At 37.8% G+C, this 12500-nt stretch overlaps 1 protein-coding gene across 3 annotated transcripts in view; it reads left to right on the top strand.

The window, feature by feature from the left end:
- LOC130079595 (transcription factor 4-like) overlaps window positions 1-12500 on the top strand; it is a 57362-nt gene that overhangs the window by 38745 nt on the left and 6117 nt on the right. For 2 of the 3 annotated variants that reach the window (XM_056244910.1, XM_056244908.1), the window contains 4 exons: window positions 8080-8185; window positions 9508-9641; window positions 10650-10785; window positions 12347-12429. In XM_056244910.1, coding sequence (XP_056100885.1) covers window positions 8080-8185; window positions 9508-9641; window positions 10650-10785; window positions 12347-12429 — 459 coding nt within the window. The remainder of the gene's footprint in view (window positions 1-8079; window positions 8186-9507; window positions 9642-10649; window positions 10786-12346; window positions 12430-12500) is intronic. The other variant, XM_056244911.1, reaches the window with a different exon arrangement.

The following is a 12500-nucleotide window of genomic DNA, read 5'->3' as shown; positions in this document are numbered from 1 at the left end:
AAAATACGGTCAAGTCCTTCAGTCAAAAAGTTATTTGTTCTTAGTTCAGAAGCTAAGTTCTTTCCAGTAACAAACAAAGTTAATATATAATCAGTATTAATATACAGATGTGAATGTGCATGCTAAAAAAGTTCATTTGGCAGATTGATATTCACCCACGTCCTTTCAAAATTCCAACGATGGCTATGATCCTCTGTAGTGGCTCTCACCAGGCATTGTCCTGAAAAATAGATAAGATGTATCATGCTTGTAAAAATCGCCAGAGCAGAGCCATTAGGTTGCCCCTTAACAATAATTGCAGTTTGGAGCTTGAATGAAAATTGAACTGTATGCGTTGCGACGTTCGTCTGTTATAGGACAACTTAGTTTGAATAAACGAGCAGACACTGATTAGCTACTTGCTCTACGTTTATTTAAAATTAACAGCAAGACGACTAGAAGTGAATGTGCTTTCCATTAAATGAATCACACACAGTAAACAAATCCTTAAGAAAAAAAATAACTTTGTGTGATTTATTTAAAACAAAGCACGTTCATTGCACAGTAAACAAAACCTTAAGAAAAAAAAAACTTTGCAATGAAGTCGTTCATCCTCGGATGCGGCGCCGTGCGCACTGTTACAAAAAACCCTGTGCACACAGCCAAGCAAAATGGGGTCTTGCGCACCCAACGCGTCATTTTTGCAAGGTGCGCGCGGACCATAGACAGTAAAAGAAACGGACGCGTCGAGTATAAACAAGGCTTTACTCCGTGTCAGCGCGCTCTGATCGGTAAAGGTGCACAGACCTCTCCCGAATCATCTCCAGCACTCAGCCTCCGAAGCACCACTAACTCTCCACCTCTGTTTCCCTCGTAAGCTGATAATAGTATTTAAACATTCTCTATGATAAAAAATGTTTGTAAAAAATATTTGAATAACGGTTTTGGCGGTTATAGAGTTCTAATGACGGTGTTCAACTATAACCATCGGTCTCACGGTTATATAATAACCTTCACACCCCTACTGTTACGTGTTTGCAAGAGGCAACAGTAACTTGTAAGATGTAACGTTAAGTTAACAGCTAACGTTATGTTAGTCAACCAAAGGTATTTAACGTTAATGTTATGATGGCTGATGCATGTTTCACATTCAGGGCTAACGTTAATAACGGTTTAACTTTATTAGGACCAGCATAATGTTACATTTGCTAAAGCTAGACAGACTTTTATAAGGTTAATACATAATGTAACAAACGGCGAGTTTTAACGTTAGCTCTGCTGACTCGACATAATGTTAACTTGCATATTAAAATTGTAAAATGTATAAAAGCTGCCGCACTTAACAAGCACATTTGACATTGTGAGGAAACAAATATATATATATATATATATATATATATATATGAAATTTATTTCAATTGTAAAAATGTTATCTTTGAGTAATGTCATCTTTGAGACTGTTAGTTGTTACATGATTAAAAATGTAAACATACACATAAAGCATGGCAATCCCGTCAGAAATGTGTATCATAGAAAGGGAAGCACACACACAAAAAATGCCAGTGGGTACACCAAAATCAAATAACCCTAACCCCATCAAATAATTTTACCTGCATCTGAGGGTCTTTCCCTTAATGGTTTCCAGTGATTAAAGAAAGGACTGATGAAGGTGACACGAATCTCCCCTTTCAGTGCGCCACTTCAGCAGAAGAAAGACAAAAGGACAGAAAGTTACTCAGACTTTCCATCAGTAACAGTATGAAAATCACACTTAATACTATGCCAGTGTAGGTTTTCGAACAGTACGTGGGTAAAATTGACTTACTGTAACGTTAGTTGGTGAATGGGTCTTTCTGTTGGGTGTTCTCCCCCGATAAACATCTTATTCCAATGCTTGATCTAAAAAATAAAGTAACGTTAAACAAATATCTTTTCAATATGTTATCAGTGTTTGAAGAGGTTATGTAAACATACTTCTAACGAATAAATGACGGTTTTATCACTTTACTCATTCCCACGCTTTTTTACCTCTCATGTTAACTTACCAACAACAAAACACAGCAATGTTAGATGGTACTAACACATTGAAATACGTGCTAATATCGCTACGTTAATAGTGAAGCAGTACAAAAACACACACAGAGATAACTTATTCATCTTATGAGGTTGCAGTAAGCCTATGACAGGTAAATTACCCGTGTCCCTAAACATTAGACTGTTAAGGACTGAAAAATGTTTTCTTACCTGATATCGCCAACGACCCCTTCCTCTGTTCATATTCCAGCTTTTGTTCTTCATTGCATAGCAACTAAAATTCGCTCAGAATTTAAGAATTCAACAGGCAGATATAAAATAATCCAGGTCTGACCGAGTAATCACCGCAAACAGCAGCTACTCACACCAACCGAGAGTAACGGACGCATTTTCAAACTTAAAATAGGCGCGCAGAGCCGCACACATTCTCATTGGACAGTTTCCTGGAAGACAGACAGATTAACCAATCATGCTCAAAGTAAAACGGAGAAACAACCAATAACAATAGCAATAGTTTGCGCGAGTTGCAGTCTGTATTATTATTTAATTAATTGGTCAAATGACATGACAGTGTATGAATATGTAATAATGCAATGTAAACTGTTAGGCAAGCAGACAAAATTGGCAAGCATACAAAATTGTAAATTCACACAAAATCACATAAAGCAAAAGGTTTCTGCTGCACTGCTCTGTTGAGGGTGAAACTATTATTGTTAATGATAATACTTATATTTTAACATATACATTGAAGAACTGTTATGAAAATCAGAAAAATCATTAAATGCTAATGAATTATCATAATAATATGTTAAAAGGCAGATATTTATGTATGTTGTTGAAAACATTACGTTGTTTCAACGTACAGATCTTGTAAAAAATTAAACGTTGATTTAGAAAGTGTTTTTGTTAACCTTTTTCAACCATTTAGCATTAAACGTTGTTTCAACGACTGGCATTATTTGAATCATATTTCAACGTTGAAGGTCGGTCATGTGCCGGCTGGGTATATTAATCTACCTTTAGTGAAAGCTTAATGCCGATATCGTGGAAATGTTCCATACTTTATCCAGGCTCTCTACTGCAGTGCTTCGCGCGAAGTTATGACGTATCCCCCTCCCAAAGTCAAACAATATCATTGGTCGAGATTGCCTCTGGCGTATGATTCGTCCAATGATTGCAACATTCAATTATTTGAATCTGCGCGCACTTTCTTGATATCTAAAGCACAGAGACTAGAAAAACAATTAGGATGTTTGTTTACACGTTGTGTAATGTTTCAACCATTTTAATGTCTTCAATTCCTTCACCCCCAGTTTACCAAAGCTCAAGTTTATGCTACAAGAGCCTTGGTTGAACTCGAGCCCCAGAATAAATTCCTTGTCTTTCACACATTGCTCACCTATTGTAAATTAAAAATATATAGCACCCCATTGTAAAGCTTTATTCATAGTGTGGCGGTTTGTTCCCATCAACCGAGAAAATTGTGGAGTGGCCTAATGATTTCACTGCAGTGAGGGCCTTGAATTTTGTTGAATATAGATTGACTTTGTGTCTTAATGCTTCAACGTTTTTAAAGTGGATTTACAGCCTTTACTTTTAAATTGAATCACATATTTTCTTCTCAAATAAGCATATGAGATACGTGTCAATATAGTATATGGTCAGAAAATCACTGTCAGGGCAGCATTTCAAACTGACAAAAAGGACAATGTCACCCTTAAAAGCCAAGCCAAAAGAGGACATATCAGCACACAAGATTCAAGAGTCCTTTCACACCAACAGGCAGACAGGCATTAGGAGGTTAGTGTCCAGCATTCTTGAACCTGGTTGTCTTGCGGAAAAACTGTCCCAAAGCATGATGATCCGAGACTTGAGGCTGCAGCACCAGACAGCAGCAGCAGCTACAGTGCACGGGGTGGGGTCTGAAAATGTTGCCACTCAATTTTTTCTCTGCCACTTATGAAATTGTTACAGAACACTTCAGAATTGTAAACACTGAGTCAGTGGTACCTGACAGTAGAAACACTGGATATAGGATGCATAAACAATCACTGACTATTCTTGATTTAATTTTATATTAAACTTAAGCTCAATTATTTCATGTACAATAACTGTATATTTAGTTACACTGTGCAACAATATCTCCTACTGTATTCATCCATCTTTCAAGGCAATATTTTTAGATCTGTTTCTGTAGTATAACACACAGTAATTATTATGGTCAATTTTTATTTACAGCATATCTGCATGAAAGGTATAGCCTACATAGCTGTTTTTTTATTTTTATTTTATGTATATATTTTTTATCTATCACTCTTGTATCTGCACTTGTTGAATCTTAAGCTGATGTGGCCAGCAAAGTTTATCTTTGCTTCTGAAAAATATCTGCATTGGTGGCAGGGGACTTGGAAGTTTTACATTTACCCTGTATTTGATAGGTGTGAGGTGCTAACCTAACCCTAACCCTATACATTAATGGTAAAGTAATGTAGATATATTGGATAGTTGCTTTTATTTACTATAAAACAATGTTTATATAAAGTGAACTCCTTAAATTAAAGGTATGTAGATATATTGGATAGTTGCGTTTAATTACTATAAAAGTAAGTTTATTCAAAGTAAACCTATACATTAATGTGAAAAGTACGTGTTTTACATCTAAAAATCTGTACTTTGACGGGGAGTTCTTGTGGATGTAATTGATAATGTTATGAATTTACCAAAGAATACTGTGTAAAAACAGAAGACTTCTTTAATTGTATAATTGTAAGGTATTCCTGCAATAATTTCCAGTTTATATGCAGATTTATTCATTTGTTTAATGTTCTACAGACATTTTTTAATGAGATTTTCTTTTCATTCTACAGCAGTGGAACTGTAAAAATACAGAAAATGTTTACAGTAAATATCTGTATTTTAAAAAACAGAATTATTCCGTAGAATAACTTAAGGTTTTTTACTGTAATTTGACGGTAAGTGTTTGGCAACTTTGCTGCCAGACTTTTTACCGTTTTTTTACGATTGTTTTTTTTACATGTATTTACCTTAAATTTAAGGTTTCACAGTAAAAAAACACATAGTTGTCTTAATTTTAAATAAGCGATTTTTTTTGTCTTTTTACATAGAATTTAATGTAATTTAACATTCAAGCCAATTAAACAAAAGAATAATCCTGTAAAAAAACTATGATTTCTCCTTATATGAATTTACAGATTATTACTTTTATTTTATGGTTAATGTTTTTAATAAAAGTTTTTTTCTGTATTTTAATGACATTTACACGTAATGTTAAAAAACAGAAAATATCTGTAAAATAATACAGTATATTTCTGTGAAAAAACTTTTTTTTTTTACAGTGTGGGTCAGTTCAGCACAGGTGCAGCAAGGGAGTCACACTGATAAGGTGTAGAGGGAGAGACTGTGTGTGTGTGTGTGTGTGTGTGTGTGTGTGTGTGTGTGTGTGTGTGTGTGTGTGTGTGTGTGTGTGTGTGTGTGTGTGTGTGTGTGTGTGTGTGTGTGTGTGTGTGTGTGTGTGTGTGTGTGTGTGTGTGTGTGTGTGCGTGCGTGTGTGTGTGTGTGTGTGTGTGTTGTGGCTTTCGTGACTGCTCTGGATTCACTCCATCTGCTCCTGATCTGCAGCAGTAAACAGACTCACTCCTGCAGCATTTGTTCTCCAGAAGTGAATGATTCCTCAAATCATATGTGTTGTTGAGCAGAGGTGTGCGGCTACTTTTAAATGATCAGATGCTCTGATTTCACCTGCTGGACCAAAGAAATCCCACAGACACACATCCAAGGAGAAACCAGAGCCACATCTACAGACCAAACAGGAAGAAAACACCTAGCAACCGCCTAGCAACCCTGAACTCATTAACAACTGCTTAGCAACACCCTAAAACACTCGAAACACCCTAACTGCATAGCAAAAGGCTAAAACACTCGAAACACCCTAACTGCATAGCAACATCCTAAAACACTTGAAACACCCTAACTGCATAGCAACAGGCTAAAACACTCGAAACACCCTAACTGCATAGCAACATCCTAAAACACTCGAAACACCCTAACTGCATAGCAACAGCTTAAAACACTTGAAACACCCTAACTGCATAGCAACACCCTAAAACACTCGAAACACCCTAACTGCATAGCAACACCCTAAAACACTCAAAACACCCTAACTGCATAGAAACAGGCTAAAACACTCGAAACACCCTAACTGCATAGCAACAGCTTAAAACACTTGAAACACCCTAACTGCATAGCAACACCCTAAAACACTCGAAACACCCTAACTGCATAGCAACACCCTAAAACACTTGAAACACCCTAACTGCATAGCAACACCGCAAAACACTCGAAACACCCTAACTGCATAGCAACACCGCAAAACACTCGAAACACCCTAACTGCATAGCAACACCCTAAAACACTCAAAACACCCTAATAGCAGCACCCTAAAACACTCGAAACACCCTAACTGCATAGCAACACCGCAAAACACTCGAAACACCCTAAAACACTCGAAACACCCTAACTGCATAGCAACAGGCTAAAACACTCGAAACACCCTAACTGCATAGCAACATCCTAAAACACTTGAAACACCCTAACTACATAGAAACAGCCTAAAACACTCGAAACACCCTAACTGCATAGCAACAGCTTAAAACACTCGAAACACCCTAACTGCATAGCAACACCCTAAAACACTCGAAACACCCTAACTGCATAGCAACACCGCAAAACACTCGAAACACCCTAAAACACTCGAAACACCCTAACTGCATAGCAACACCGCATAACACTCGAAACACCCTAACTGCTTAGCAACACTGCAAAACACTCGAAACACCCTAACTGCATAGAAACAGCCTAAAACACTTGAAACACCCTAACTGCATAGCAACAGCTTAAAACACTCGAAACACCCTAACTGCATAGCAACAGCCTAAAACACTCGAAACACCCTAACTGCATAGCAACAGCCTAAAACACTCGAAACACCCTAACTGCATAGCAACAGCCTAAAACACTCGAAACACCCTAACTGCATAGCAACAGCCTAAAACACTCGAAACACCCTAACTGCATAGCAACTGCTTAAAACACTTGAAACAGCCTGACTGCGTAGAAACAGCCTTAAAAACTCTAAACACCCTAACTGCATAGCAACAGCCTATAAAACACTTAAAGTGCATAGGAATGTGTGCGTTAACAATGGACAGGTGCTTCACTACAGCAGAAAAATACAGCCAGAACAAAATCTCCATGTTATTGAACCCCCCCCCAGAGTCATAGTCTGATCTCTTTCACAGACGTGTGTGTGTGTGTGTGTGTGTGTTGCTTCATGGGAAAGTCCTCCATCTGTGCTGAAGTCTCTTGGTCTCCATAAAACTCCTCAAACTTCGCCCTTGAGCTCTGGAGATATCACAAGCTCTCTGTTGAGTTTCATTTAGTTTTGTCTCAGATTTTTCTCCCACAAGTCCTTAGGAAAAAAAAATTCTCATCAGAAACCACTTAAAGTTATCGTTTGCTCTGCATTTAGCCACAGAGCTGTCTCGGAGAAACATTTGAGACGTTATACAGATCTAATCTGTGATGTTCTTGTTGTCATTTGAGGTAGATTTAGGGAGATCTTCTGTTTCTGCATATCTGAGGGTCGTTCTGTCCTCGTACGCCCACTGTGTGTTTATCCCAGCACAATATTCCCATCCGGCATGTTCCCAGTGTTCCTGCTAGTCATTACAGAACAGTTTTTCAGACGGGAATGCTCTGCTGTTTGTGCGCTGATGTCATCACTGATCCGCCGCAGCTGCTCCTCTCATATTCGCACTAAATTATTGTGTTGCAACACTTTGGGAACATGGCAAATTGTTCCTGGGAAAGTGTTTCTTTTCTGATATTATAAAGAGCAGTTTTGCTGTCTTTTCTCTAATGCTTCTACATGCATGTCATGGTGATCTTGATTGCATAAAAATCTAAAGTGAAATGCATGTTGAGAGTGTGTGTTGTGTCTTTTTTTTTTATTCGTCCTGATCAGTGTGTGTTGTGTGTGTGTTCCAGGTATACGCCCCGTCTGCCAGCACTGCCGATTATAACCGAGACTCACCGGGTTACCCGTCCTCTAAAGCACCGGGCAGCAGCTTTCCCAGCTCCTTCTTTATGCCAGGTAAACACAGAACAACTGCCTAACACACTCAGAATATCCTAGCAACTGCATAGCAACAGCCTAAAACACTTGCATCACCCTAAAAACCACATAGCAACAGTCTTAAAACACCCAGTACACCCTAGCAACTGTATAACAACAGCCTAAAACACTTGCATCACCCTAGAAACAGCATAGCAACAGCCTAAAACACTCAGAACACCCTAGCGATTGCATAGCAACTGCCTAAAACACTTGCATCACCCTAGAAACAGCATGGCAAAAGCCTAAAACACTCAGAACACCCTAGTGATTGCATAGCACTGACTAAAACTCTTGTATCACCCTAGAAACAGCATAGCAACAGCCTAAAACACTCAGAACACCCTAGTGATTACATAACAACTGACTAAAACTCTTGTATCACCCTAGAAACAGCATAGCAACAGCCTAAAACACTCAGAACACCCTAGTGATTGCATAACAACTGACTAAAACTCTTGTATCACCCTAGAAACAGCATAGCAACAGCCTAAAACACCCAGAACACCCTAGTGATTGCATAGCAACTGCCTAAAACACTCAGAACACCCTAGCGATTGCATAGCAACTGCCTGAAACACTCAGAACACCCTAGTGATTGCTTAACAACTGCTTAAAACACTTGCATCACCCTAGAAACAGCATAACAACAGCCTAAAACACCCAGAACACCCTAGTGATTGCATAGCAACTTCGAACACCCTAGTGATTGCATAGCAACTTCGAACACCCTAGTGATTGCATAGCAACTGCCTAAAACACTCAGAACACCCTAGTGATTGCTTAACAACTGCCTAAAACACTTGCATCACCCTAGAAACAGCATAACAACAGCCTAAAACACCTAGAACACCCTAGCGATTGCATAGCAACTGCCTAAAACACATGCATCACCTTAAAAACTGCATAGCAACAGCCTAAAACTCTCAAAACTCTTGCGATTGTATAGCAACTGCCTAAAACACTTGTATCACCCTAGAAACTGAATAGCAACCGCTTAAAACACTCAGAACACCTTAGTGATTGCATAGCAACTGCCTAAAACACTCGCATCACCCTAGAAACAGCATAACAACTGCCTAAAACACATGCATTACCCTAGAAACCACACAGCAACAGCCTAAAACACTCAGAACACTTGTTGACTATGGAAGGGTGCTTCACTACAGCAGAAACAAACCAGCCAGAACAAAATCTCCATGTTATTGGACCTCTCAGGTCCAGAAGTCAAAGCCTGATTCAACTCCGATCTACTCTTGTGTGTGCGTGTGTGTGTGTGTGTGTTTCATGAATGATTTCAGATGGTCATCACAGTACAGACCCATGGAGCTCCTCCGGCAGTATGAACCAGCCCGGATACAACAGCATGCTGGGAAACTCCACACACAGCGCTCAGAGCAGCAGCTACTGCGGCCTTCACCCACACGAGAGACTCGTGAGCGCATTTACTCGCATATCTTCACCTGGTTAAAGGTGCACTGTGTCATTTTTAGCGGCATCTAGTGGTGAGGTTGTGAATTGCACCCAACAGAAGTTACGGTGGCCGACAGGAAGTGATGTCGTCGTCTGAGACAGCAGAGAGTAGCCAGTTAAGCTATGAGGTTTCTTTAGGTTTACTTAATTATTCAGTAAAACGATATGATATTGCGAATATTATTGTTACGTGTTCATCATTTTGTCTGTTTATTCGCTGACTTTAGCAGCTTCTTTGTACGAAGAACAACATATAGTGTGTGTGTGTAGATAGAAATGGCTCATTCTAATGTAATAAAAGCATAACGGTTCATTATGTAAGGTCTTTATACACCACTGAAAACATAGTTATGTATATGATATTGCATCTCTGTCAACAGATCCTCCTAAATATTACACACTGCACCTTTAAGATTAGTTCAGCAGATTTATGAGCTTTTAAACAGTGTCCAAACTGCAAAATATGCTTTTCTTACTTTGTTTTTTTGTCTCGTTTCCAGTCCAAATATCAAAAAACTCTTAAATCAAGATGCATTTACTTAGGTAGTAAAATGCCATAAGATATTATGTCTTGTTTTCTGAGTTTTTGCTTAAAACAAGCTAAATTATTCTGCCAATGGGGTAAGAAAAATAATCTTGTTTCTGTTTGAATGAGGATTATTTTTCTTACCGCAGATAATTTAGCTTGTTTTAAGCAAAAACTCACTTAATTTTGATTAATTCCCCCGGAAAAAAAGAAATAAAATCTTATGGTATTTTACTCATCTTGAGTTAAGAGTTTTTAGATATTTGGACTGGAAACAAGACAAAAATACTAAGTAAGAAAAGCATGTTTGCAGTGAGCGAGTGCTCCCAGGATGGAGTGTAAAATAAAGGTGGTCAAAGGTTCAACAATGATAAACGGTTCAAGTGTTCATTTATGACTCGGTCTCATCTGTTCGATAACTCTGTTTCCCTCTGTGTTTTGCAGAGTTACCCGTCACACTCGTCGGCTGAGATTAACCCCAGTCTTCCTCCCATGTCCAGCTTCCATCGGAGCGGCGGGTCGAATCACTACAGCACGGCGTCTTGCTCCGCAACCACTAACGGGACAGAAAGCGTCATGGGTGAGTTCTGTATTTATACAACAAATTCTGTATTATGAATTTTTAAGGCCAGACTGGGAGTTTGTTGAGGTCAACTTGTAAAGAAAGACTACACGCCTGCCATGGGCGTCGGAAGCAAAAAAAAAGTGTGTGTCCTCCCTCAGAAAAATGGTATTGGAGTAAATGCCATGTCATGTATTCTAGTGCCTTTTAATTAAACACGTAAACTAAACTCCGCTTCATGTCGTGCATTAAATGCACAGCTATACGTGGATTATCCCGCTGCTGATACCATGCTCATTTACCAGCATTGAAAACTACGACAACTACGTTGAATGCTGAATAAAGTCGGAGTTTTTGTTATTTTTGGACCAAAATGTATTTTCGATGCTTCAAAACATTCAAACTAATTCTAAATTCTCAACGTCATCGTTCTCAGCCACTCTCTCTGTTCGCTGATTGGACCGGTAAAAAATTGATCAGAGAAAACCCAAGAATATACAGCAAACCCAGACGTAGTACTGAAGGAAAATGAAAATTTAGCAGAAGTACGTAGGAGGGCGGAGCCAGGCTAATGCAAATGTTGAGGTGTTGCGGATTGAATAATATTAGGATAATAGTTTTGAGAGAAGGAGCCAAGGGAGTTACAGGAGATCAGGTTTAGCTGCTCAGGAACATTAGTTATTAATCAACCGATTTGGTCATTTTGAGATGATCAGGAACTGTTTCTGATCAGCGGATCAACATCATTGATCATTCCTCCAATTTCAAAATCAGCCTTGATATTGACAAACGTTTTCTGTTTTCAAAATGTTTTTGTGAATACGGAGTAAATGTTAATTGTCTAAAGCAGTGGTTCTCAACTTTTTATTTATTTATTAATATTTCATTATGAATATTCTTATTAATTTTTTTAATTAATTTTATTTGACTCAAATGCCCTCCATGTTGGCGAAGATAATTATGATACTTCTGCTATAATGACAAAGATGCTTGTTTTCAAACTTTTTATTTATTTATGGAAACTAGGGGTGTATAAATTGAATTAAAAATAAATGTTTAAATAATTATGTTAAAATAAATCACTAAAATCATTTAGATTCTATTATTTAAATTTTTATTTAAAAAAAACTAATAAAAATAAAAAAAAAGGATTAAATAATTATATTAACATTTAAATATCAAAATCAAAACACTCATATTCTATACATTTTAAAAGTTTCAAGAACTGAATGTTCTTCAGGGTTCAGTTATGAATTTATTATATTTAAAAAATATATTTTTAACTCACAAATTCTCAGCAATTTCTTCTCAATAAAATATTCCAGAGCTTGACGTAACTAGAACCATGTGTATTCATTATAGAAATTTCAAACATTTTTGTTTAATTGTATTAATTTCCGTGTCTTTTTTTAAGATCTTGTTTTTAAAGCTTGTTTTGTCTTATATTATTATTATTATATGATCTTATATTTGGCTCCTGGTTGAGAATCACTGCTCTGAAGTGATCATTTAAAGTCAGCACTTTTCATGTTATTTAAATGGATAGGAGTTTTAAAGCTCTATAATCTGTGTGTTTCAGCGAATCGATCGTCGAGCGGAGCAGGGACGAGTTCGCAGACGGGAGACGCGTTAGGAAAGGCCCTGGCTTCAGTGAGTCAACAGGTCTCATAGTCCCGGACAAATACAACAACACACAAGACAACATGAAACAACATTCACAACTTGTTTTATGC

Source organism: Rhinichthys klamathensis, unplaced genomic scaffold, assembly GCF_029890125.1.
Source record: "Rhinichthys klamathensis goyatoka isolate OS25496 unplaced genomic scaffold, OSU_Roscu_1.1 h1tg001147l_1, whole genome shotgun sequence".
NCBI classification, from domain to species: domain Eukaryota; kingdom Metazoa; phylum Chordata; class Actinopteri; order Cypriniformes; family Leuciscidae; genus Rhinichthys; species Rhinichthys klamathensis.
Note: the sequence above shows the minus strand (reverse complement) of the source record. Positions and strands in the feature narration are given on the sequence as shown.